The 27,507-nt window shown below is 41.4% G+C and overlaps 1 protein-coding gene across 1 annotated transcript in view; it reads left to right on the plus strand.

Annotated features, from left to right (window-relative positions):
- Positions 1–27,507, plus strand: part of LOC138947071 (cAMP-regulated phosphoprotein 21-like) — a 71,227-nt gene that overhangs the window by 11,730 nt on the left and 31,990 nt on the right. Inside the window, exons 3-11 of the mRNA XM_070318505.1 lie at positions 3,678–3,829; positions 10,462–10,626; positions 12,752–12,827; positions 14,505–14,649; positions 21,234–21,374; positions 23,096–23,207; positions 23,804–23,899; positions 26,238–26,275; positions 26,739–26,875. Of these exons, the coding sequence (XP_070174606.1) occupies positions 3,678–3,829; positions 10,462–10,626; positions 12,752–12,827; positions 14,505–14,649; positions 21,234–21,374; positions 23,096–23,207; positions 23,804–23,899; positions 26,238–26,275; positions 26,739–26,875 (1,062 nt within the window). The remainder of the gene's footprint in view (positions 1–3,677; positions 3,830–10,461; positions 10,627–12,751; positions 12,828–14,504; positions 14,650–21,233; positions 21,375–23,095; positions 23,208–23,803; positions 23,900–26,237; positions 26,276–26,738; positions 26,876–27,507) is intronic.

Genomic DNA, 27,507 nt, shown 5'->3' on the forward strand with positions numbered 1-27,507 from the left:
GTGACTGGTTTGCATTGCACCTGCTTCCCCTGTAGTTTGGGATTTTTTTGCCCCCCCCCCCCCCGCGGGTTAGGGGGAAGAATTTACCCGATGCTCCCCAGCATGTCGTAAGAGGCGACTGACGGATTCTGTTTCTCTTTTTACCCTTGTTAGGTGTTTCTTGTATAGAATATAGTCCATTTTTGAGTCACTTGAGAAAATGTGACTCTATGTAATCGGCCAGTGTTAGTCTGTCCGGCCGGCCGGCCGGCCGTCCGTAGACACCACCTTAACGTTGGACTTTTCTCGGAAACTATCAAAGCGATCGGGCTCATATTTTGTTTAGTCGTGACCTCCAATGACCTCTACACTTTAACGATGGTTTCGTTGACCTTTGACCTTTTTCAAGGTCACAGGTCAGCGTCAAAGGAAAAATTAGACATTTTATATCTTTGACAAAGTTCATCGGATGTGATTGAAACTTTGTAGGATTATTCTTTACATCAAAGTATTTACATCTGTAGCCTTTTACGAACGTTATCAGAAAAACAAGGGAGATAACTAGCCTTTTCTGTTCGGCAACACACAACTTAACGTTGGGCTTTTCTCGGAAACTATAAAAGTGACCGGGCTCAAATTTTATGTGAACGTGACTCATTGTGTTGTGAATAGCAATTTCTTCCTGTCCATCTGATGCCTCATATAATATTCAGAACTGCGAAAGTGACTCGATCGAGCGGTTGCTCTTCTTGTTGTAAAGATTTTAGTCAAGCAGTATGTAAGAAATGTTAAGTCCTTTGTACTGGAAACTTGCATTCTCCCAGTAAGGTAATATATTGTACTACGTTGCAAGCCCCTGGAGCAAAGTTTTGATTAGTGCTTTTGTGAACAAGAAACAATTGACAAGTGGCTCTATCCCATCTCCCCCCTTTCCCCGTCGCGATATAACCTTCGTGGTTGAAAACGACGTTAAACACCAAATAAAGAAAGAAAGAAGGATTTTTTTCTCAGTTTGACAGTTAGTGTTACAAATGGGCGGTTCTGGTGAGGTTATGCCCCTTCTTTCTTTCGGCTGGTAACGGGCGGAACCTCGCGGCAAGATCACACGAGAAAGAAAAAAAAACGTGCATTGGTCCCAAATAGCATGTCGCTTTGGTAACAGTTTGTGTGTAAGTCGTGCATTTTATACGGTAAAAAGACAATGGTAACAGGCGGAAACCTCGCGGCAAGATCACAGGAGTTGTCTCGCGTTATCACCCCAGAAGCGCTCATTGGCATTGCAGCTTCGCAACCCATATTTGACATGCACATTTATACAAAAAATTCTAAAATAATTAAAAAATGATAACTTGTGTATAAACTGAAGGAATTCCAAAACAAGACTGCTAGTGCTATCGTTCCAAATTCAGTACACTAGAAAACAACAGCTTAATGATTGGGATGGTCAGTAAAAATAAAATGCAACTCAGAACAGTGTAATATTAACATATACAGTTGAAAGAACTGGGTGGTCTTTTCCTGGTCTTTTGTTTGGAGTTCTTTCTGGTATTCTTCCCAATAATGTAATATATATTGTAACGGATGGCCCTATTAGTATTATCCAGAAACTTTAACCTGAACATTTGCGGATCTAACTTTTGCACTGAGAAACATGTGATACAGATCTAAAAGTGAAAGACTGGGAGACTTGTAGGACAAATGTTATGATATTAACTGTGTTAGGATGTACTCACCAGAAAACCACTGCACAGTTCGTAGCAGGAAACTTGCGCTGACTAGTTCATGTAGTTTTTATTCGGAATCGTGTGCGTATCGATCGCATTCTTATGAGATGAACACAATGGAACGTAATCTTCTCTTCGATGACGCCATTTTAGATGACGTGTTATTCGAGATCTCATCGAAGAAGAACGATAAAAGAATATTGTGTTATGAAATGTGCATGTGAATATTACTGCATGCATTTTAGAATTGATTCATTATTGATAAGATAATGATTGAGTGAAAGGAAACAGAGATTTAGTTTGGTAAGATAAATTGTTTGTATGTTGTTAGAGGTTACCTAGAGAAACGTAAACAAACACTTTTTGGTCGCTTTGACTTGAGAAGGTGTTACACGAGATCTCATCGAAGCAGAACGATAGAAGAATGTTGTGTTATGAAATGTGCATGTAAATATGGTTATGCATTTTAGAAATAATTCATCATTGATAGGATAATGATTGAGTGAAAGTAAAATAGAGATTTAGTTCGGTAGGATAAATTGTTTGAGCGTTGTTAGAAGTTACCTAGAGAAACGTAAACAAACATCCTCGATCGCCTTGACTCTAAGACGATCGAGAGTGTCGGTTCGTTGCTAAAGGTACGAGACAATCGGGGAAGACAAGGAGAAGCAAGGTATGTTGTTTATGTTGTTAGGACATGTATTGGGGTAACGTAGACAGACAGGGGAGATCGTTATAGACGATCGAAACGTTAGCGGTAGCTAGAGGTAACAGGTAAACAAACAAGGAAGGGGATAAATAGAGAAGGAAAAGAAGAAATCGGGGCTATGCTGAAAGAAGAAATTGGGGCTATGCTATGCAATGTTGGGCTAGAGGAAGAAACCAGGGACAGGAGAAATCGGAGTTCTAGAGGAAGAAACCAAGGACAGGAGAAATCTATGCTATTGTTGTTCTAGACGGTACTTCTTCGAGACGGGGCTTAGGCTATGCTGAAAGAAGAAATCGGGGCTATGGAGAGATGTTGTTCTAGAGGAAGAAACCAGGGACAGGAGAAATCTATGCTATTGTTGTTCTAGAGGAAGAAACCAGGGACAGGAGAAATCGGGGTTCTAGAGGAAGAAACCAGGGACAGGAGAAATCTATGCTATTGTTGTTCTAGATGGTACTTCTTCAAGACGGGAAAAGAAAAAGGGAAATGTATTTTTAGACTCTGGAGACTGTTCTACACTACGAAGACGGGGTTTCTTCGAGACGGCTATGCTATTGTTGTTCTAGACGGTACTTCTTCGAGACGGGAGAAAGGTAGTTCTAGACGGTACTTCTTCGAGACGGGAGAAAGGTGATTCTAGACGGTACTTCTTCGAGACGGGAGAAAGGTGGTTCTAGACGGTACTTCTTCGAGACGGGAGAAGGGTGGTCGAAGACGGTGTTTCTTCGAGACGGGGCTATGAGGTTCTAAGATACAAGATGTTGTACTGATCTACTGAAGGAGACAAGGGAAAAGAGAAATCAGAGAGAAGAAAGGCCGGAGCAGATTTACTGTATGTCATTCATGTTTTAGATGTGAACGAATGATATAATGCATTGAGATTCGATATGAATTCATTCAGATGATTAAATCTGAATCTTGAAACCCGCAACAAGTTGTTTCTGTTTTATTCTTCGTCTTCATTAACATTCACACACACAACAAACAATCAACGAGAGCAAACAGCCCTCGGCATTTCGTTACAATATAATAGATTTCTCTCGCTCTCTGCGGCCCTATGCTCCACAGGGAGTCTACAGGAATAAGTCAAGTAAGTCAAGTCTCTCGCTCTCTTTTGCTCTGCTAAGTTTTCTCTCGCTCTCTTTTGCTCTGCTAAGAGACATATTTAATCTCGGAAGTAAGTCTCTGCTGACTTTCTGTTGTTTCTTTCACAACTTTGATTGCATCTTGCTTGTTATCATTTACATAATGGTTTCATTTTTCAGGTGCGTACAGCCCTCCTACAGAAGCCAATGGGGAAGCAGCGGAGAGCCCGGACACAGTGACGTCCGGTGTACCACCTTCAACACAACCTGAGGTCGCTTCCTCCCCGCAGAGCACAACCAATCAACAACGCTCCCTCAAGATGAATCACAGCGTAGGTTGTTTCTTCAATGAGCCGCAGCCTTGCCGTTACATATACTGTTTGTGTGTCTTTGTGTGTGTGTCCTCCCCACAGACCCCAACCAATCAATGCTCCCTCAAGATGAATCACAGCGTATGTTGTTTCATCATTGAGCCGCAGTCTTATCGTTACATATACTTTGTGTGTCTTTGTGTGTGTGTCCTCCCCACAGACCCCAACCAATCAATGCTCCCTCAAGATGAATCACAGCGTATGTTGTTTCATCATTGAGCCGCAGTCTTATCGTTGCATATACTGTTTGTGTGTCTTTGTGTGTGTGTCCTCCCCACAGACCCCAACCAATCAATGCTCCCTCAAGGTGAATCACAGCGTATGTTGTTTCATCATTTAGCCGCAGTCTTACCGTTACATATACTGTTTGTGTGTCTTTGTGTGTGTGTCCTCCCCACAGACCCCAACCAATCAATGCTCCCTCAAGATGAATCACAGCGTATGTTGTTTCATCATTGAGCCGCAGTCTTATCGTTACATATACTTTGTGTGTCTTTGTGTGTGTGTCCTCCCCACAGACCCCAACCAATCAATGCTCCCTCAAGATGAATCACAGCGTATGTTGTTTCATCATTGAGCCGCAGTCTTGCAGTTACATGTACAGTTTGTATGTGTCTTTGTGTGAGTGGATGTGTGTGTGTGAGAGAGTGGGTGTGGATGTGTGTGTTTGTGGGTGTGTGAGAGAGAGAGAATGGGTGTGTGAGTGACGAGTGTGTGTGTGTGGGGGGGGGGGGGGGGGGGAGTGTATGTGTGTGGGAGTGTATGTGTGAAGAAACAGTGTTGTTCTCAGGCCTTGCCTTCAGAAATAAAAAAATTTTTGATCAGAGTTGTTCTGACACGTTCGATAGTTTTGTCACGCAGTAGGTCTTAGGTATGGTCCTATACCCAGATCCACCTGATCTATCGTCATCAGAGTCTTGGAACAACACTGAAGAAGTTATGCTAAATGTGTGTGTGTGTGGGGGGGGGGGTGTCTGATTGAAATATTTACATTAGCTTTTGACTCTAATTTGAGTGATAGCCTTGCATAGCACAGGTAAACAGTCATAATTTTCTCTTTCATCGCTGCAAGACTTTTTAATCTATAACTATAAGTTTAAAATACAACATTCAGTGCCTACATTTTGCCTACATTCTCTCTCTCTCTCTCTCTCTCTCTCTCTCTCTCTCTCTCTCTCTCTCTCTCTCTCTCTCTCTCTCTCTCTCTCTCTCTCTCTCTCTCTCTCTCTCTCTCTCTCTCTCTCTCTCTCTCTCTCTCTCTCTCTCGACATGATGTAAGACTAGGCTTGTGCCTAAAACCTCTGTCCTTGTGTTAAAAAGGTCAATCTCTTTTAACAAAAATTGTGGGTTTAGTGGTCTTCCCCCGAAAGCGGCGTATGGCTGCCTAAATGGCGGGGTAAAAACGGTCATACACGTAAAATTCCACTCGTGCAAAAAACACGTAGTATACGTAGGAGTTTCTGCCCTCGAACGCAGAAGAAGAAGACTGTACCTAATGCTGGTTTCTTTTGCTAATTCATGCATGAAAGTGTCTACGAATAAACAAAAGATAGATTGGCTAACAAAAGCAGAAAAACAAGAGAACAAAAGAAAGCGGTAGAGGCTAGAAAAAGAAAGCGGTAGAGGCTAGAAAAAGAAAGCGGTAGAGGCTAGAAAAAGAAAGCGGTAGAGGCTGGAAAAAAGAAAGCGGTAGAGGCTAGAAAAAGAAAGCGGTAGAGGCTAGAAAAAGAAAGCGGTAGAGGCTAGAAAAAGAAAGAGACACAAAGTGTGTCTTGTATTTAAAATGATAATTAGTCAACAGGAAACACAACAGCAAAATTGTATCAGCTGGCTGACTTAAGGTGAAAATGTATAGTGATTTTCCACAGGAAATAGCATCTGCAAACACTCTTCTTCAGTATAATTGTAATTTCCCCATCAGTATTTCATAACGTTGCATACAAGGTGGCAATTATTATTAATCGTAGCTGCAATGAAATTCATTTGAAATAAGATCCAGTCTGTCAGTTGTATCATTTCAAGCCTCATAATATGTTCGATTTTTATTTGCATTTTATTGAGAAAAGAACTGTACTGTAGTGTTCTTTTGAAGAGTTAAACGAACTCTGGAAATATTTCTGTGAAGTCTTCTGGAAAATGACAGTAAAGTCATACCTGGTATCTTTTCTGGGGAAATCTTCAGGTGTGTAGTATTGTGCCAGGAGTAGAGTTGTTGCACAGGTAAAGCATCTTATAGTTATGTTAGTTAGATAGCGGAAGGGTACTTAGTTTTTTTGTTTTTTTCTCACCATTTCATTGCTAATGTATGTGTCATGCGGCTGAATGGTTAGCTCATCTGGCGTGAAAGCCAGTCCATTTGTAATATGCAGGTTCAAGTCTTTGGTTAGACGGGCGCTGTGGCGGGGTGGAAAGACGTCGGCCTCTTAATCGGAAGGTCGAGGGTTCGAATGTTAAGTGTGGGGATGTTTTCGATCTCCCAGGTCAACTTATGTGCTAGTGACTTAACCCCCTTCGTGTGTACACGCAAGCACAAGACCAAGTGCGCACGGAAAAGATCCTGTAATCCATGTCAGAGTTCGGTGGGTTATAGAAACACGAAAATACCCAGCATGCTTCCTCCGAAAGCGGCGTATGGCTGCCTAAATGGCGGGGTAAAAACGGTCATACACGTAAAATTCCACTCGTGCAAAAACACAAGTGTACCTGGGAGTTTCAGCGCACGAACGCAGAAGAAGAAGAAGAAGTCTTTGGTTCTTTGAATAATTAATTTACCAAAGGCAACGATTTGAAGTTGTTCGTGGTGACACTTTCTCAATGATTATGCCCTGTCAACTGTTGAATATCCCCACTGAAAATCATCTCAAAGTTGGCGTCACGATCATGTCACCAGCTTCTAATGTAAAGCAGAAGTTGCGTAACCATTTGTCACAGCGTTTGGAAAAAAGGGGACATAAGTCACACAACTCACGTGCTTAAAACCGTCATCGGGTGATGTGTACACTTTTAGTTTTTTGGACTCTACATGGTCAAATCAATCAAAATACCAAAATGGTTTAATTACGACATTGTAAAACTCTGAACAGGGTTTTTGCTTGCAACTCTGTATCTATGTGCGCATGAGGTTTTTTTTAATCCTGTACTTCTGAGTTTGATTCCAATAAACCTGGGTTCTCAGCTTCTGGGACGAGGTGCACGAAGTGATACTGGATGCCGCCTAATGGCGTGCGAACCAGCTGGAGGGTCTGGTTGAAATCACAACAAATCTCAATTTCAACCAGTCCAACCCCACGGCTGCGTTCCAACGAGTTTCACTTTGTGCACTTCAGCCCTGGGAACCTATGCGTTTAGAATCTTACCCCCCACGGGTTAGGGGGAAGAATTTACCGGATGCTCCCCAGCATGTCGTAAGAGGCGACTAACGGATTCTGTTTCTCCTTTTACCCTTAAGTGTTTCTTGTAGAGAATATATATAGTCAATTTTTTTTATAAAGATTTTAGTCAAGCAGTATGTAAGAAATGTTAAGTCCTTTGTATTGGAAACTTGCATTCTCCCAGTAAGGTAATACATTGTACTACGTTGCAAGCCCCTGGAGCAAATTTTTGATTAGTGCTTTTGTGAACAAGAAACAAATGACAAGTGGCTCTATCCCATCTCCCCCCTTACCCCGTCGCGATATAACCTTCGTGGTTGAAAACGACGTTAAACACCAAATAAACAAGAAATAAGTCGCGTAAGGCGAAAATACAATATTTAGTCAAGTAGCTGTCGAACTCACAGAATGAAACTGAACGCAATGCAACGCAGCAAGACCGTATACTCGTGGTCCACCGCTCACGGCATAGGCAGTGAAATTGACAAGAAGAGCGGGGTAGTGGTTACGCTATGCTGCATAGCACGCTTTTCTGTACCTCTCTTCGTTTTAACTTTCTGAGCGTGTTTTTAATCCAAACATATCATATCTATATATTTTTGGAATCAGGAACCGACAAGGAATAAGATGAAAGTGTTTTTAAATTGATTTCAAAAAAAAAAATTTGATAATAATTTTTATATATTTAATTTTCAGAGCTTGTTTTTAATCCGAATATAACATATTTATATGTTTTTGGAATCAGCAAATGATGGAGAATAAGATAAACGTAAATTTGGATCGTTTTATAAATTTTTATTTTTTTTTACAATTTTCAGATTTTTAATGACCAAAGTCATTAATTAATTTTTAAGCCACCAAGCTGAAATGCAATACCGAACCCCGGGCTTCGTCGAAGATTGCTTGACCAAAATTTCAACAAATTTGGTTGAAAAATGAGGGCGTGACAGTGCCGCCTCAACTTTCACGAAAAGCCGGATATGACGTCATCAAAGACATTTATCAAAAAAATGAAAAAAACGTTCGGGGATTTCATACCCAGGAACTCTCATGTCAAATTTCATAAAGATCGGTCCAGTAGTTTAGTCTGAATCGCTCTACACACACACACAGACACACGCACATACACCACGACCCTCGTTTCGATTCCCCCTCGATGTTAAAATATTTAGTCAAAACTTGACTAAATATAAAAAAGAATGATGTCTGAAGTAAGGAAGATAAAACTAGTCTTTATTTGTGCATGTTACTCAGCAACCTTTGTTGTAAAAATCTTATTTTGTCAAACATATTCCAATATGTCCTATTTTCTCCAGTGCTGTCACATAATGTCTAAACACCAGTCAACTCAGCTGCTCTGTAATTCTGTACGTACATCCATTCTAATCAAACCACTTACTGAGAGAGAAAGTCCCTGTTGCTGGATCATATGTCCTGTCAAAAAGGGAAAGCCACCGTTTATTGATTTTTCCTCTCGTCTTTCTGAATGTGGGTTGGCGGAAATGTGTGTGTGAGGGGATTGCTCATGTTTGTTTATATAAATGGTTGAGTGTGTTTTCGGGGGGAAATTTCTTGATCGATAAACACAGCATTGTTTTGAAGCACAGAAGAAACCCGGGTTTTTCAAAATTCTGAGAAAACCAGGTCTGAAAAAGGAGGAAGTCTTAAAATGAAGGTACATTTACAGAGCTTATGAACAGAATATCTTAAAAACAAGGTCTGAAAAGGAGCGGATAGGGGGTCTGAAATCAATTGGTGGGGAAAGTTAAACGGGGTTCGACTCTCCCCCCCCCCCCGCGGGTTAGGGGGAAGAATTTACCCGATGCTCCCCAGCGAGGCAACTAACGGATTCTGTTTCTCCTTTTACCCTTGTTAAGTGTTTCTTGTATAGAATATAGTCAATGTTTGTAAAGATTTTAGTCAAGCAGTATGTAAGAAATGTTAAGTCCTTTGTACTGGAAACTTGCATTCTCCCAGTAAGGTAATATATTGTACTACGTTGCAAGCCCCTGGAGCAATTTTTTGATTAGTGCTTTTGTGAACAAGAAACAATTAACAAGTGGCTCTATCCCATCTCCCCCCCTTTCCCCGTCGTGATATAACCTTGAACGGTTGAAAACGACGTTAAACACCAAATAAAGAAAGAAAGGGGTTCGACTGTAAGTGTCAGCACTGCCATAATCTGTACATTGTCACTTCATTGCTTCGCGCTGGGTATTCTTTTTTTTACGTTTTTAATTCTGGTTACTGTGTGAATTGAGTTGACTCTCTTGTGTTTTACATGAAGATTACCTTCTTTCATCACTCTCATTGTGTGTGTGCTTACTTATTTGTGTGTGTGTGTGTGTGTGTGTGTGTGTGTGTGTGTGTGTGTGTGTGTGTGTGTGTGTGTGTGTGTGTGTGTGTTAAAGACTTGTTGAGGTTGTACACTGGCATTGTGTGGTCATTTGCTTGTGTACAGTTGTTCATATATATGTGCGAGCCTAGGAGTGTAGGTTGGTGTGTGCATACCTGCAAGAGTGTTTATGTAGCTGTCAAAAACAATCAGTCCTTCGTTTGTATTTGTTTGTGCATGCATTAATGTATATCTGGGTGTTCATGGTTGTAGGTGTGTGTGAGCACAACTACTCTTATACTGGGTAAATTTTGCAGACACACCAACCAAATAAAAGCACTTAACATCCACAGAACAATACACCCCCCCCCCCCAAAAAAAAGGGGAAAAAACACCAAAAATAACACTCACAAAAATGAGTTGAGAGAGAGAGGGGTTAGCTAGTGAAGTTGAAATCAATAGTCAGCCGGTTCTGCTTTGTAACTGTGCTGGCTTAATTTCCCCTAGTAACGTCTCTTGTTATTATTTGACATAGGATAGCCTTGTAACTGTGCTGGCTTAATTTCCCCTAGTAACGTTTCTTGTTATTATTTGACTATAGCCTCTCAGAGAGAAGGAGAGAGAAAGAATGTTGTTTGTGCGTGTGTGTGTGTGACTTTATGCGTGTGTGTGTGTGTGCCAATCTTTCTGTGCCTTTGTCAGTGTGTATGTATGTCTCTGTGTGGTTGTGTGTGTGTGTGAGGGGTACTAGGGTAGTAATTGTATTTGTTTTTGGTTATTTCTTCTCGTGTATTTTGAGGTCTGAGAGGGAGAGTGTCTGTCTGTCTGTCGTTTTGAATCTATTTCTCTTTGAAGTTTTACATCTTTGTTGTATTTCTCTGTGACAGTTGTCTTCCAAATCCAAGCCGTTGATGAGAGGTACGGCTGTATGTGAATACGACAGTGTGCCAACTACAGTATTGCCAGAGGTCAAGGTCACCACGACCCCATCGCCAGACAGCGACGACAGTCCCTGTGAACATAACGTTCAGCCGCCTTTACTGGGGGCACAGGTGTGTTCCTCTCTGTTAGTCTCTGTGTTGTTCTGTCTGTCAGTCTGAAAGCTGATGTACATTTGCAGTCTTTGTGGAGAAAACAAGTTCCAAGACTTCTGTCATATTTTGTCAAAAATACAAATAACATTTATGTATCGATCCTTTCGACCGGCGCAGTGGCGTAGACATCGGCCTCCTAATCGGAAGGTTGTGAGTTCAAATCACGGCCGCGGTTTCCTGGTGGGTTAAGGGTGGAGATTTTTCTGATCTCCAAGGTCAACTAATGTGCAGACCTGCTAGAGCCGTATCCCCCTTCGTGTGTACACACAAGCACAAGACCAAGTGCGCACAGAAAAGATCCTGTAACCCATGTCAGAGTTTGGTGGGTTATAGAAACAGGAAAATACCCAGCATGCTTCTCCCAAAATCTGCGTATGCTGCCTGAATCAGACATGGGACTGGTCCGATTTTTATCGGAATTCCGATATTTTCCTTTGCTCACAGACCATTCTTGAGATCGATGCAAATTCGTTGAGAAAAAAGGGGGGAGGGGGGTGGTGGTATGAACCGTTCAGCTGAAGCTGTCTGCGTCTGAAGTCAGTGCATTCGCACCCCAGCACTCGCGTGAACCCATAGCAGTATCATGGGTCGCATTTGATTGGCTGTCGATCTCCGACGATTATCGCCGGGGCTTAATTATTCACCGATGGCGGTTTGCGGGTTGTTTTGATTGGCTGCCGATCTCCAAACGCCGAAGGTGAAAAGGGTAGCATCATGACGTCTGGATTCCGTATTGTTTTGTCGACTGTGGAAGCTCTTACGATCGACGACCAAAGTGTGAAAAACAAGTGGAAAGCCAACTGGCTGTCAGAAGAAGTGACTGTCACTATCAACAAGAAAGAAAGGCGCCAGCTCATTGGCGACAGTATCGCCAAGATATCCATTCCCGGTCAGGCCGTGTGCACGTGGTGCGACAACGGCCACTGTGTGGTGAAATACGGACTTGGTGCAGCATCTATGCATGGGGCAAGCTAGGAAAAGATAACTCTCGCTGCAAACCATGCCCACTCAAAAATCCGGTCGGCGATTTGGCTCCGGACCCCAGGGTCAGGTTACGGCAAAGTACGTCGTTTTGAGTGGTTGGTTGTGGACGATACTGACCGGTACCACTAGCAGATACATAGGGCTAGAGGTGCATCGACATTTTTTTCGCCAGGTCGCGAGAATTCTATAAAATAAATGCAAGCGAACTTTTGTCATTTTTTTCTTTTTGCGATAGGACGAGTGCACCACCGAAATTAGCTGATGAAAACGTAGTCGGGTGTTTCATCTTTCATTAGCAACTGAAAAAATAAGGGGAAAGTTTTGTGTGTGTGTGATTGTTATAAATTACACTTTTGTTTAAAATGCTAAAACATATTATTCTTGTGGGTTTTATATCGTTTTAAAAAGGCATGATCTCATTTTTTGCTATCAGGAGAGGCCCCAAAATGGCCTTTATAATTCTAACATTCATTTTCCGTCAGGGGGGGGGGGGGGGGTGGCTTCGCCCCCCTGAACCCCCTACCGGGGCGTTGCCCCTCTTAAGCGGCCCCTGGACCCCGGCTTACTTTCCTACTTTTTCAACATTTGCTGGTCTCATGTCTGCTGAATGGCGGGGTAAAAACGTAAAAATCCACTCGTGCAAAAAATGAGTGAACATGTGTGAGTTTCACCCCGTGGATGAAGAAGAAATATCAATACATTTTAGTTCGATTTCCGTTTTACTTTTAATTCCAGTAACATAGACAGGGAATCTGTGTGAATGTGTAGAGTGGTTCAGATTCCCTGAGAATAATATCCCGAGACGTTTTCTTTCATTGTTTCGATAGGTGTCTGATGATGTCATATCCGGCTTTTTGTTAACATTGAGGTGGCACTTGTCACATCCTCTTTTTTCAATCAAATTGATTGAAAGTTTGGTCAAGCAATCTTCAATGAACCTCAGACTATAGGATTGCATTTCAGCTTGGAAGTTTACAAATTAATTAATGAGTTTGGTCATTAAAAATTTGAAAATGTAATGTTTCAAGATGCATAAGCTTATCTTTGTGTGAAGAATTGCATTACAAGTTTGGAATGTCATAATTGTTTGTCTTTTCAGGAGAGACGGTCAACACTACAGAAAAATGGGTCTCTCAGTTCTGACGCTGGCACCAGTAATTGCAGTCTTTCCAGAGGTAAGTGCATGTGTATTTGTGGAGGTTGATAGAAGATATACACATGTACAAGTGAATATGTCAGGGTGTGTGTTTCGAAGAGTATATGAGTTATACAAAAAGTCTATTACACATACAAGTTGATTTTGTATGGATGGAATTTGAGGCAATTACCCGATTTAGCCTCATGTTAGGTTCATGTTGCCACTGAGGGAATCTCAAACAGTCACTCATCTTTCATAATGCAACATCAGTTCAACTGGGTATACCAATTTTGAATGTGTTGATGGTTTTAACGTGTTTCAGAGCTATTAGGCTTCTCTGTATATATATACTGTACTAGAGGAATATCCGGCTTCGCCGGGTGAATCGCGAGACAGAGACAGACAGCGTGGCGGTTCGCCGTCTTAGAGCACGTGTGAACATTTTCATCCGCCAGTTTGTGCCCACTCAAAGGAAAGCAAGAACATACAGAGAGACAAAAGCCGCCAGACCCCATCACAAACAGAACTCTACAATCCACAGGTGTTGCCTGGTGAGCTAGCTATAAATAGCTCACAACTTCTAAGGCGAACAACTCTGCAGAGTCTGCTGTGAAGGGCGACGGTAGTCTCCCTGTCACACTCGACCCCCTTTGAATGAACTTTGTCCCCAAAGTTCCGAACCATGGACCCGCCAAGCTTAGGTCTCTCCCAGGTTGGTGGAATGGGAACAGCACGAAAATGATTCTGTGGCCTGAACATTTCATGTCGAGTCCCATCCCTGTCGACGACGCCAAATGTAACCGAGTGCCGAAACACCACAATCACCTTTGAAGGCGAAGTCCACTCAAACGGGATTGAGAATTTTAGAGCTTATTTGTAAGCCCTATAATAACTGTTATGGCTTCTCAAAGGAAGGCCCGAACATACAGACACACCAAAGCCGCCAGACCACATCACAAACAGAACTCTACAATCCACAGGTGTTGCACACACACACACACACACACACACACACACACACACACACACACACACACACACAGAAGCCATATATCTATATCTATATCTCTAAATATATAGAGATAGATGACAGTGTATTTTTCGCGTGGCTATAAATTGATTCGACCTTTGCACTTTTACAGTGAGGACAACTTGTGGGTGCAAGGAAAGCGTTCTGGACAGTGCAGTGACATTCTAAAAGTAGTAACGGGAATATGGATTGATGCCACACGAAGGAAGAGAGATAAACGCAAAACACTGGAGAAGATAAGGAAGAGTTAGTGGGAATGGATCTGGGAAGATGAACAGAAAAACCAAAATCGGTTCAGCGCTGCGCGCTGAGAGCACGTGTTAAAAATTCTCATCGACCAGGTTGTGTCCGGGGTCTACCTGAATATGCCCACCAAATTTGAAGCAGATCCATCGAGAAATTTGGCCGTGCATTGCGAACACACACACACAGACACAAGTCGTATATATATATATAGATGTGTGTCTGTTGCATTGTGGTGAGTGTGTGTGCATGCATGTGTGTGTGTTCACATGTGTGTGTGTGTGTGTGTGTGTGTGTGTGTGTGAGAGAGTGTATGTGTGGGTGTTGCGTTGTGGTATCGTGTGCATGCATAGTACTATTTGAGTAATGGTTGTTGATTCAGGTTAAGACACATTTTTCTTTTTTCCAACCACTAATGTGACATCCTCTTTGTCTGCACAGAGTCGAGTATAGAGAAGAGCCTGTACAAGGACAGCAGTGGCTGTGACCTTGAAGAGTTCATCAAGAAAACGCTCATCAAGTCCAAGAAGGACAAACAGATGCTGCTCAGTCTCGAGAGGGACTTCAAAATATTTGTAGAATCTCCGTAAGTACAGATAAGATTCAAACACTGTCCAGGTAGATCATGTTGTGCTACAGTCGAAACTGCCCTAGCGACCACCTCTTGACAATGACCACCACTAAGGATAAGTGGTGTTTTTTTCTATATGATCAAATTCACCCTTCCCGGGGCGGAGCAGTTAAGCCAGAGGGGGGGGGGGGGGGGTTACAACGTGGGGTCCAGGGGTAGACCCCTTGTGGGGTACAGTTGGGGGTCTGGGGAGCAAAGCCCCCCTGAAGCTGAAGAGTTTTAGCTATTTTATGAACAATTTATGGCTTATCCATGATTTTAAACATGATCAACTGGTGTCAGCAGCCACGCATTATTAAGCCGCCATTATATGGGGCTTACTGGATTTGGTCTGTCTGTTTGTTTGTTTGTTTGTTTGTTTGAGTAGGGCGGGCGGGTGGACGATTACAAACAAGTCGGGTAAGACTTGTATCTCTGGGTCAATTAAGCTCAAATTTCGTGAAATTGTAAGGAATAGGGTTACACGGGTGTATGCAAAAATTACATTCCTAACAAAAGTCAAACGGAAGATAATGCCTAAAACCCTTTTTAATAAATCCCTTTTTTTTTTAGATGAGTGATTCACAAACCGATCCAGGGGAGGAAACCAACTGACAGATTCCTATGTATTCCCTCACCCAGTTGCTTCCCTTCGAGTCTTTGGCGTTTGTTTTATTGGTGTGTGTGGTTCCGTGGTACGGACTCGTGTTATTACTAGCACTTTGTTTCTCACTTCGACTCTATATATTCTATAAGAATCAGACAGTGTAAAAGTATTACCATCAACATACTCAGTTTGCCGAAAAATAATTTTGATTTGAGTTATCTCTCTTTCATTTTATTTTAATATTTTTTTAATTTATTTTTTTTATTTACATTTTTTATTAAAAAAAAAAATTCTGCTCGCCTTTCTTGCTCTCTCTTTTGTTTTATTTTAATTTTTTGTAATTTTAAATGTTTTTAAAAATTATTATTTTTTCTTTTTTTTCTAATTCTTTTTACATTTAGTCAAGTTTTGACTAAATGTTTTAACATAGAGGGGGGAATCGAGACGAGGGTCGTGGTGTGTGTGTGTGTGTAGAACGATTCAGACTAAACTACTGGGCCGATCTTTATAAAATTTGACATGAGAGTTCCTGGGTATGATATCCCCGGACGTTTTTTTCATTTTTTTGATAAATGAGACAATGACAAAAGGTGACGTTTTCATGTCAGTATGTCCCAAATGACATCACCAGTACATTTTTCATTCTATCTAATCTGTTTTCGTTCTATTTTTTCTAATAACATGCGTTAACAATTGATTGCCAACTGGAATGGAAGAGCACAAAAAGTGTAACTTGATATGTAGTTTCTCTGGAGGGGAAAACATCTTCCACTTTCATGTCAGTGTGTCCCATGCAACATACATTTGCCAAACAGCTATGTGTAAGTAGATTATTTGTTAATGATATAGAAAATAGTGATCAACAATTAAAGTCAGTTTTCACATTCATTTTCTACCTATTTCTTATTTGTTTATTCTGTTGGCAATGGTGAAATGTCAGCAATCGTGTGTCATTCGGGACAGTAGACATGACACCTGACCTTTTGTCACTGTCTCAAATACCTTTGATGACGTCATATCCGGCTTTTTGTAAAAGTTGAGGCGGCACTGTCACACCCTCATTTTTCAATTAAATTGATTGAAATTTTGGCAAAGCAATCTTCGACGAAGGCCGGGGTTTGGTATTGCATTTCAGCTTGGTGGCTCAAAAACTAATGAGTGAGTTTGGTCATTACAAATCGGAAACTTGTAATTAAAATTATTTTTTTTATTAAACGATCCAAAAACAATTTCATCTTATTCTTCGTCATTTTCTGATTCCAAAAACATATACATATGTTATATTTGGATTAAAAACAATCTCTGAAAATTAAAAATATAAAAATTATGATTAAAATTAAATTTCCGAAATCGATTTAAAAACTATTTCATCTTATTCCTTGTCGGTTCCTGATTCCAAAAACATATAGATATGATATGTTTGGATTAAAAACACGCTCAGAAAGTTAAAACGAAGAGAGGTACAGTAAAGCGTGCTATGAAGCACAGCGCAACCGCTGCCGCGCCAAACAGACTCGTCACTTTCACTGCCTTTTGCACTAGCGGCGGACTACGTTCAGTTTCATTCTGTGAGTTCCACAGCTTGACTAAATGTAGTAATTTCGCCTTACGCGACTTGTTTTTTTTATCAGTGTCAAAAGTTAGACACGGTCAACTGGTTTTGCTCTGAGTGAGTGCAGGTGACCTCAATTAGCTGACGGTGACACCTCTGCCCACAGAGGGGCTGGGGAGGGGGAGGGTGAGGGGGGAGAGACAGGGGGTGGGGGGTGGTATTGAAGAGGTGTACTCTTTCAAAGTTCAGTTGTCAGGGCTTTGGGTAAGGAAAGCGGTGTTGTGTACAGGCGTCTCGGTGGTTAGTCGAGACTATCTGAAATAAGGTCTCGGCGACGGGTGTTTTTGTTAATCTGTTACTTTGATGTCGACAGCTCGCTCTCTCTCTCTCTCTCTCTCTCTCTCTCTCTCTCTCTCTCTCTCTCTCTCTCTCTCTCTCTCTCTCTCTCTCTCTCTCTCTCTCTCTCTCTCTCTCTCTCTCTCTCTCTCTCTCTCTCTCTCTCTCTCTCTCTCTCTCTCTCTCTCTCACGTTGTAAGATTAGGCCCTTGGCTTAAAATGTTTACCCTGTATGTCAATAAAATGTTCTAAGTCTCTCTCTCTCTCTCTCTCTCTCTCTCTCTCTCTCTCTCTCTCTCTCTCTCTCTCTCTTTCTCACACACACACACACACACACACACACACACACACACACACACACACACCAGTCAAAATCTTTGGAATCCGTCAACTCTTCTCTTCAAACAAGTGTGGATGAAATCACTGAGTGGTGCGTTTCTAATGCAATGATCATTCATTCGATTAAAACAGAGTATGGTGATAACCACGAGACGAAAACACCAGTTAAATCCTTTACTATTACAACTGTCAGTTGGCTCAACTCAAGTGCAGCAAGTTAGGGAACATAGACTATTAGGTGTTACCATTGATCAAGAGTTGAAATGGCAAACTCCTTTGAGTAATATTTGCAAAGTAGTATCAAAGAATTTGTACCTGTTATCAAAATTAAGGCATTACGCCGATTCTGAAGCACTCAAAATTTTCTATTACGCCCACATAATGCCTCATATAAACTTCGCTTCGACACTTTGGGATAACTGCAGTGATGTTCATTTAAAAAGACTCAATTCCCTGCATCGCCGAGCTGCAGAACTTATTCTGCATGATTTGAATAGGTCCACGGATGATCAACAAAAGCTCCTGAATTTCCTCCCCTTGAAAGATCAGTTGACGTTGAACAAAGCTGTGTTCATGTATAAAATTCTAAATGACGACTGTCCTAAATATTTGCAATCACATTTCAAATATGCCACAAAAAGATATGGGTCCCAAAAAATCATCCCTCCTATACCTCTCATAGACCTCTACAAATCGAGCTTAGCCTTCTCGGGAGCTTTTCTCTGGAACTCCTTCCCCCAACAGATAAGAAATGCAACTTCAGTGAAAATGTTTAAGAGACAGTCACGTTCACACATCATTCGTGAATGAAATGTCTTGTTCGATTGTTATTTTGTTGAACATTTTGTACTAGTGTCAACGGATGTGTAGCTGATTTGAGCAATTTTAATTAATTCTCAAAATGAAAGGTTTAACTATGTCAATGTAATTTTGTAATTTTTGAGTTCTCCTTATATAATTCCTTAAATGCACATTGTGTTGCAATCCATACAGTGTATTTCTGTATCTTATATGATTGAATTTTTATTTTTTTATGTCCGTCTGTCTTTATGTGTTGTATAAAGGACAGGTTGGAAGAATAGGCTTTGCCTAAAACCTTAACCCCCGCGGGTTAGGGGGAAGAATTTACCCGATGCTCCCCAGCATGTCGTAAGAGGCGACTAATGGATTCTGTTTCTCCTTTTACCCTTGTTAAGTGTTTCTTGTATAGAACATAGTCAATGTTTGTTAAGATTTTAGTCAAGCAGTATGTAAGAAATGTTAAGTCCTTTGTACTGGAAACTTGCATTCTCCCAGTAAGGTCATATATTGTACTAGTTGCAAGCCCCTGGAGCAATTTTTTGATTTGTGCTTTTGTGAACAAGAAACAATTAACAAGTAGCTCTATCCCATCCCCCCCTTTCCCCGTCGCGATATAACCTTGAACGGTTGAAAACGACGTTAAACACCAAATAAAGAAAGTAAAGAAAAGCCTAAAACCTTTATCCTTTTTGAGTCACTTGAGAAAAAGTGACTCTATGTAATCGGTCAGTGTTAGTCTGTCCGGCCGTCCGGCCGGTCGGCCGTCCGTAGACACCACCTTAACGTTGGACTTTTCTCGGAAACTATCAAAGCGATCGGGCTCATATTTTGTTTAGTCGTGACCTCCAATGACCTCTACACTTTAACGATGGTTTCGTTGACCTTTGACCTTTTTCAAGGTCACAGGTCAGCGTCAAAGGAAAAATTAGACATTTTATATCTTTGACAAAGTTCATCGGATGTGATTGAAACTTTGTAGGATTATTCTTTACATCAAAGTATTTACATCTGTAGCCTTTTACGAACGTTATTAGAAAAACAAGGGAGATAACTAGCCTTTTCTGTTCGGCAACACACAACTTAACGTTGGGCTTTTCTCGGAAACTATAAAGTGACCGGGCTCAAATTTTATGTGAACGTGACTCATTGTGTTGTGAATAGCAATTTCTTCCTGTCCATCTGATGCCTCATATAATATTCAGAACTGCGAAAGTGACTCGATCGAGCGTTTGCTCTTCTTGTGTTATAAAGTTCTGAGTCTCTCTCTCTCTCTCTCTCTCTCTCTCTCTCTCTCTCTCTCTCTCTCTCTCTCTCTCTCTCTCTCTCTCTCTCTCTCTCTCTCTCTCTCTCTCTCTCTCTCTCTCTCTCTCTCTCTCTCTCTCTCTTAGTACTTACTGACAATTATTATTAGTAGTAGTATTATTCTCATTATTATCATTATTATTATTATTATATTATTATTATTGCAACCATTATCATCATTATTATTATTGTTGTTATTTTTTTATTTTTTTATTTTTTTACAGTTAGTATTGTTATTATCGTTATGACATCATCATCATTACCATTATTTCTATTTTCATATTTCTATTGCTGTTATTGTATTTAATAGTATCAAATACTATAACTTTTTCTTTGCCTTTAAATGCCATTTATTATCATATGTATGATTATTTTTGCCGTCAACCTTTTTTGCTCTTATAATGTTTTCATGTTCTGTTTTGTATTCATGTTAGTTAGCAAGGACAGATTGTAAGACTAGGCAACGCCTAAAATCTCCATCCTTCTGTAATAAAGTTTAATCAATCAATCAATCAATCTCTCTCTCTTTCTCTCTCTCTCTCTCTCTCTCTCTCTCTCTCTCTCTCTCTCTCTCTCTCTCTCTCTCTCTCTCTCCCTCTCTCGCTCTCTCGCTCTCTCTCAGTACTCTCTCTCTCTCCCTCTCTCTCTCTCTCTCTCTCTCTTTCTCTCTCCCTCTCTCGCTCTCTCTCTCAGTACTCCCTCTCTCTTTCTCTCACTCTCTCTCAGTTTATGGTTTGAAACTGTTAAGCGTGACTTAAGGTCGCGGATTAGGTCACAGGTTTGTGCTGAGTCCTACCCCCGTGTCACCACGGGCGGCTTTTTGCCCGTTAAGGTCAATGCTTGTTTCTTTTAAAGTTAGTATTAAATCTTTTTTGGGGAGACAGCCGGGGGGGGGGGGGGGGTGTCCGGAACCCCTGAAACCACCACCCAAATCCGCCCCTGCCTTCTGTAACAACCAACAGTTGTTAACAACCATTTTTGGTCGGTCCTTTGGGTGGTGGTTATTGACAGGTTCGACTGTATTATGTTTTCTCCGGTGTAAGGTCTTATAGTTGTAAATGAGTATGTGTCTATACATTATCCAAGTGATGTTATTTATAGTTTCTCAGCCAGTGTGTGTCTATACATTATCCAAGTGATGTTATTTATAGTTTCTCAGCCAGTGTGTGTGTGTGTGTGTCTATGAGGAAAATTTAAAAGAACTGGAGTTTAAATTTGAAAGATGAAAAGCGCCACACAAAATAGACATCTTTCAGGCAAAGCTCTTGGACACAACATGCATTTAACAATTGATACCAGACCACCAATTTGAAAGATGAAAAGCGCCACACAAAATAGACATCTTTCAGGCAAAACTGACACAACATGCATTCAACAATTAATACCAGACAAGTCAGTTTTTACTCAGAGATTTGGGGGCCCGGTAGCTCAGTTGGTAGAGCAGTGGGTAGCACGACTGTTGCTGCTAGCTTTCCACTGGGAGGAAGCGACCCAAATTTCTCAGCAATGGGATATATTAAAAAGTAATGAAAATGAAAAAAATGATATTTTCCATAGTGTAGAAGGCAAAAGCTTGGTTAAATTCTGTGTATTTTTCTTATCCTGATCGTACTTTTTCTGCAGTGACCAGCATTATCAACTGGCAGAGATGTGTTCGTACGACAGAATGATCTGTCATCGCGTCGCTGCCTTTTATGGCATGGAGCACAACATCGACAAGTCCGGCAAATGTGTCATCGTGTCAAAAACAAAGTTCACAAGAATGTGAGTATGCCTGGATGTACAATTTGATCCTGCTGCAATTCTGGCAGTTCAGCTATTTCACAGTAAATTGAAATAGACAATGTTTGGAAATAGTTCTGTTGGGTTTGTATCGGCCGTGTATTGACTGGGTGGCCGAGTGGTAACGCACTTGCGCTCGGAAGCGAGAGGTTGCGAGTTCGACCCTGGGTCAGGGCGTTAGCAATTTTCTCCCCCTTTTCCTAACCTAGGTGGTGGGTTCAAGTGCTAGTCTTTCGGATGAGACGAAAAACCGAGGTCCCTTCGTGTACACTACATTGGGGTGTGCACGTTAAAGATCCCATGATTGACAAAAGGGTCTTTCCTGGCAAAAGTGTATAGGCATAGATAAAAAATGTCCACCAAAATACCCGTGTGACTTAGAATAATAGGCTGTGAAAAGTAGGATATGCGCCGAAATGGCTGCGATCTGCTGGTCGATGTGAATGCGTGATGTATTGTGTAAAAAATTCCATCTCACATGGCATAAATAGATCCCTGCGCCTTGAGTCCAAGTCTGGAGATACGCGCGCGATATAAGACTTCATATAACAATACCAAAAAAAGTAAATACATGTACTCTTGCTTTTAGTAAGACAAACTTTCCCATGTGACATAGGCTTGTCACTAGTGAGAGATGTGTCTGAAGCACATGGACCAGGAGCATGTGTTGAAAGCTTGCCTCACTAAAAGCAAGGTATTGAGTTATTTCCAGAGTTTGTCTATTGTGACAGTTCAGCTATTTCACAGTTAATTGAAATCAGCGCAGCTTTACTTTCCCATCTTGATCAAGTGATAATTGCCAGATAAGTCATGCAATCTTTTTGCAAATGTTTACCATATTGCTTAGACTCTTGAATGTTTCATACTACATACAGGTATTTAACACAGGTAAGAAGGGTTTGATTAGTCTACTTCATTAGACCAGTTACAATTCCATCGAGTCAGTGATTACCCCCCGCGGGTTAGGGGGAAGAATTTACCCGATGCTCCCCAGCATGTCGTAAGAGGCGACTAATGGATTCTGTTTCTCCTTTTACCCTTGTTACGTGTTTCTTGTAGAGAATATAGTCAATGTTTGTAAAGATTTTAGTCAAGCAGTATGTAAGAAATGTTAAGTCCTTTGTACTGGAAACTTGCATTCTCCCAGTAAGGTCATATATTGTACTACGTTGCAAGCCCCTGGAGCAAATTTTTGATTAGTGCTTTTGTGAACAAGAAACAATTGACAAGTGGCTCTATCCCATCTCCCCCTTTCCCCCGTCGCGAAGTAACCTTCGTGGTTGAAAACGACGTTAAACACCAAATAAAGAAAGAAAGAGTCAGTGATTTGTACAGTTTTCTTTGGCTTGACAAAGAAGTTCAAACAAATTAATAATGTGATATGTACAAAAGTAATAATAAGGAACGTGAATGTTTTTTTCTAACGTTGATGCGCAAACCTAGTGGGTGTTGTTTTTCTTTCATTCTCAAAGAAATTAAACATTCTGTTTTAATTTTTTTGGGTTGAGTAGTTGATAACTATACGGAACTGACATGATGCTCTCTCTCTCTCTCCTTCTCCTATGCTGCCCCTAAACATTGGAACTCCCTCCCCCATAACATTCGCCACATGGACTCAACCCCCTCTTTTACAACCGCTTTGTATAAGCTGTCATTATTATTATTATAAACTGAAGCATTTGATACCTTCTTTTGTTTTCCAGTCCCACATTCTGCTGTGAAGAGTACGTCAAGACAGCGGAACCTGCTGAGGACTCTGGCTCAGAGAAAAAACAGTTGAAGTTACTCAAGAAGCCTGTTAGTTTAGATGAAAGGGTACGTTAACTGCCTTTGTCTCTCTGGCAGTCTCTCTCTCTCTGTCTCTCTCTTGCTCTCGCTCTCTCTCTCTAGCTCTCTAGCTCTCTCTCTCTCTCTCTCTCTCTCTCTCTCTCTCTCTCTCTCTCTCTCTCGCTCTCTCTCTCTCTCTCTCTCTCTCTCTCTCTCTCTCTCTCTCTCTCTCTCTCTCTCTCTCTCTCTCTGTGGCAGTCTGGCTCCCCACTGACTCCCCTCTCTCTCTCTCTCTCTCTCTCTCTCTCTCTCTCTCTCTCTCTCTCTCTCTCTCTCTCTCTCTCTCTCTCTCTCTCTCTCTCTCTCTCTCTCTCTCTCTCTCTCTCTCTCTCTCTCTCTCTCTCTCTCTCTCTCTCTCCCTCAACTATCTGGCAGCTGGATAACAAAAAAAACAAGAAAATAATGTTTGAAAAGACTTCTTGTTCAGCTGTCTTAGGCTACCACTCACACTTACACTTGAATTTCCTACCAATGCAATCTTCATGTGTATGACTATTTGGTACCCCCGGATTAAGGCGGCCATTATCCATTTTCAGAGGTACAATTTACTCGCCTGTAATTTAACTAACTTTGGATTGTTTCAGTCGAGAGCGGACAAGGCTCAGTTCTCTGGTAACCGAACTAAGTCCCTGGAGGAGCGTCAAAAAACGTATGAAGAAAGGCGCAAAATGATATTTGGGGTAAGTCTTTACGCTGACCGTTCTCTTGCAGGGCCTCACATCCATGAGAGGTAGCATAGGACAAATGTCCTGGCCAATGTAAAAGTGATAGGACATTTGTCCTGAACAAAAACAAATCAATAGGACATTTTTTTCCCGTAACAAAACGTAAATATAATTAAACTTGACTAGTTTCTTGGCACAAGGGTAAAAGAACAAAAATACTTTTTTTGGCAAAAAGTGAGCAGCTTTGACTGTCACAGCTGTCCCCTTTTTGACTCACATGCGAAGCAAAAGTGAGTCTATGTACTCACCCGAGTCGTCCGTCCGTCCGGAAAACTTTAACGTTGGATATTTCTTGGACACTATTCAGTCTATCAGGACCAAATTTGGCAAGATGGTGTATGATGACAAGGCCCCAAATAACATACATAGCATCTTGACCTTGCTTCAAGGTCAAGGTCGCAGGGGCCATAAATGTTGCCTAAAAAACAGCTATTTTTCCCATTTTCCCATTTTCTCTGAAGTTTTTGAGATTCAATACCTCACCTATATATGATATATAGGGCAAAGTAAGCCCCATCTTTTGATACCAGTTTGGTTTACCTTGCTTCAAGGTCAAGGTCACAGGAGCTCTTCAAAGTTGGATTGTATACATATTTTGAAGTGACCTTGACCCTGAACTATGGAAGATAACTGTTTCAAACTTAAAAATTATGTGGGGCACATGTTATGCTTTCATCATGAGACACATTTGGTCACATATGATCAAGGTCAAGGTCACTTTGACCCTTATGAAATGTGACCAAAATAAGGTAGTGAACCACTAAAAGTGACCATATCTCATGGTAGAAAGAGCCAATAAGCACCATTGTACTTCCTATGTCTTGAATTAACAGCTATGTGTTGCATGACCTTGGATGACCTTGACCTTGGGTCAAGGTCACATGTATTTTGGTAGGAAAAATGTGTAAAGCAGTTCTTAGTGTATGATGTCATTGCTAGGTTTAGTTATTTGACCTTGACCCTGAAGGTCAAGGTCATGTAAAGGTCAAGGTCAAGCATGTGAGTCGTATGGGCTTTGCCCTTCTTGTCTTGTTTTGTCAGCTGTCGGGTTTCAACTATCTCTTTGTCTCTCTGGAGAGATGGCACTTGCACACTAACAGCATGGTCTTTGGTTTCTTGATGATCGGTAAGGGCCGATTTGCGAAAGTTCGAACAGCCAACGGTAAAAGTGTTGGATTTCCCTGTGTGCTGACATGAGGTGCAAAACATAAGTTTCCTCTCTGGGTCATGCGACATCCACGGGAATGATGTCGCCCAGCTTGAGACGAAGTTACGCGTGGGGGTGAGGGAGGGGGTAGTGTTTTTCTTCGGCTCCGATGTTTGACTATCGCGATCGACATTCTCACCTGGGCGATCGGGCTCTAACTGCTCTGGGGCTGGAGGAAGCTCAGTTTCCGTGCTACTGACAGATGATGAGGGAAGGGACTTGAAGTGTAATTTCTTCTGTCCCTTTTTTGGGATCAGATTTCGTTTAGGCGGCATGTTTGTTATTTTCGGGGAAAGCACGAAGGGAGGCAACTCTCAACTGGCTTCGAGCATTCCAAGTTGCGAGCCTTGGAAACTCTTTGGTACTAGAGGCACAAAGTGTCTAATTTCGTCTGCTACACATCGCTTCGCAATACATCGATAAAATAGCATTCAAACTACTGTAAATTGAGAAGTAGTGACGATGTCCGGATCAAATGATAGAATAATCGGACATTGACCACTTTGTGACAAAAACAATAGGACATTTGTCCTCCTGCATGAAAAATGTATAGGACATTTGAAAAAAATATCCTCATATGTCCGAAAAGAAAATATTTATCTTCATATATGATACAGGGTTCTCTATCACAATATCACTTGTTCTTGACGTTTGTTTGTTTGTTTGTAAGTATTTGTACAAAATGTGATACTTTTTTTTTTAAAGAAATCTTTAAAGCAGTCCTGAATCAGATTTAATTATTTACACCATTCTTCCTATCTGCTCCGGAATTCTGTGCTCAAGGTTCAACAGTTTGTTTGTTTGTTTGTAAGTATTTGTACAAAATTTGATACTTTTTTTTTAAAGAAATCTTTAAAGCAGTCCTGAATCAGATATAATTATTTACACCATTCTTCCTATCTGCTCCGGAATTCTGTGCTCAAGGTTCAACAGTCAGTTGATCTTTCCGTTAAGATTTCTGATAACTTGCAATGACATGGTTTGTTTATTGGTCAAGTAACCATGCCCATGCAAAGTCATATGGTATGATTGATACAGTTTCATTTTTTGTATCCTTTACTAAGTTGTCATCTTTTGCATTTTCAGGCCTCATCAGAAGAAAGCCCCAACTACACTGTGATAGAGTGAGTTCCCTTTAACAACATATGTGTGTGCACTTGTTATAAACATGATAGAGAGTGTGACAGACACACAGAGAGGGAGAGAGAGTATGTGTGTATGTTTTGAAAAGCAACATTGTATATTTCTCTCTCCTCTCTCTCTCTCTCTCTCTCTCTCTCTCTCTCTCTCTCTCTCTCTCTCTCTCTCTCTCTCTCTCTCTCTCTCTCTCTCTCTCTCTCTCTCTCTCTCTCTCTCTCTCTCTCTCTCTCTCTCTCTCTCTCTCTCTCTCTCTCTGACACACACTCTCTCTCCCTCTCTCTGACACACACTCTTTCTCTCTCTCTCTCACTGACAAACACTCTCTCTCTCTCTCCCTGAAGGACAGGTTGGAAGATTTGGCTAAGCATAAAACCTTTATCCTTGTGTAATAAGGTTCTGAGTTCCCTCTGTGTCTCTGACACACACAACCTCTCTCTCTCTCCACAGACCATCACCAGGGCAAAGCAAGCGTCTGAACAGCCTGCACAGTCGGGAGTGGAGCAGCACTGATTCGTCAGGCTACATGTCGGAGGAGGGAGCGCGCCTTCGTCGGAGTGTCATGGCCAAGTCCAACAGCTACGGTGGTAAGCCCACCATTCATCTCACTCCTTCCCTCAGAACATGCAGCTTGTCTCTAGCAGGTACTTCACTGCCACTGCCCCCTCATCCACACACCTTCTGACTAGCAAAGAGTTCTTAACCTATAAAGGTCATGGTCAAGGTTAAGCACTCTTGCTGGGTTTTTGGTCTTCAAGGTCAACATTTTCAACTTCATTGAAAGTAAACTTTCAGTATTCTGTGTTTCAAGGTCAAATGTTTTCAATGTATAACAATGGTACCTGGGTAATCGGGAGGTCATGAGTTCAAATCACAGCCGCGGTTGCCTCGTGGGTTAAGGGTGGAGATTTTTCCGATCTCCCAGGTCAACTTATGTGCAGACCTGCTAGTGACTTAACCCCCTTCGTGTGTGCACACAAGCACAAAGCAAGTGCGCACAAAAAAGATCTTGTAATCCATGTCAGAGTTCGGTGGGTTATAGAAACACGAAAATACCCAGCATGCCTCCCCCGAAATTGGCGTATGCTGCCTGAATGGCGGGGTAAAAACGGTCATACACGTAAAAATCCACTCGTGCTAAAAACCTGAGTGAACGTGGAGTCTAAGCCCATGAACGAAGAAGAAGAAGAATGGTACCTGTGATGTGAGAGCCCTCCAA

This window comes from Littorina saxatilis, linkage group LG14 (assembly GCF_037325665.1).
Source record: "Littorina saxatilis isolate snail1 linkage group LG14, US_GU_Lsax_2.0, whole genome shotgun sequence".
In the NCBI taxonomy this organism is placed as follows: domain Eukaryota; kingdom Metazoa; phylum Mollusca; class Gastropoda; order Littorinimorpha; family Littorinidae; genus Littorina; species Littorina saxatilis.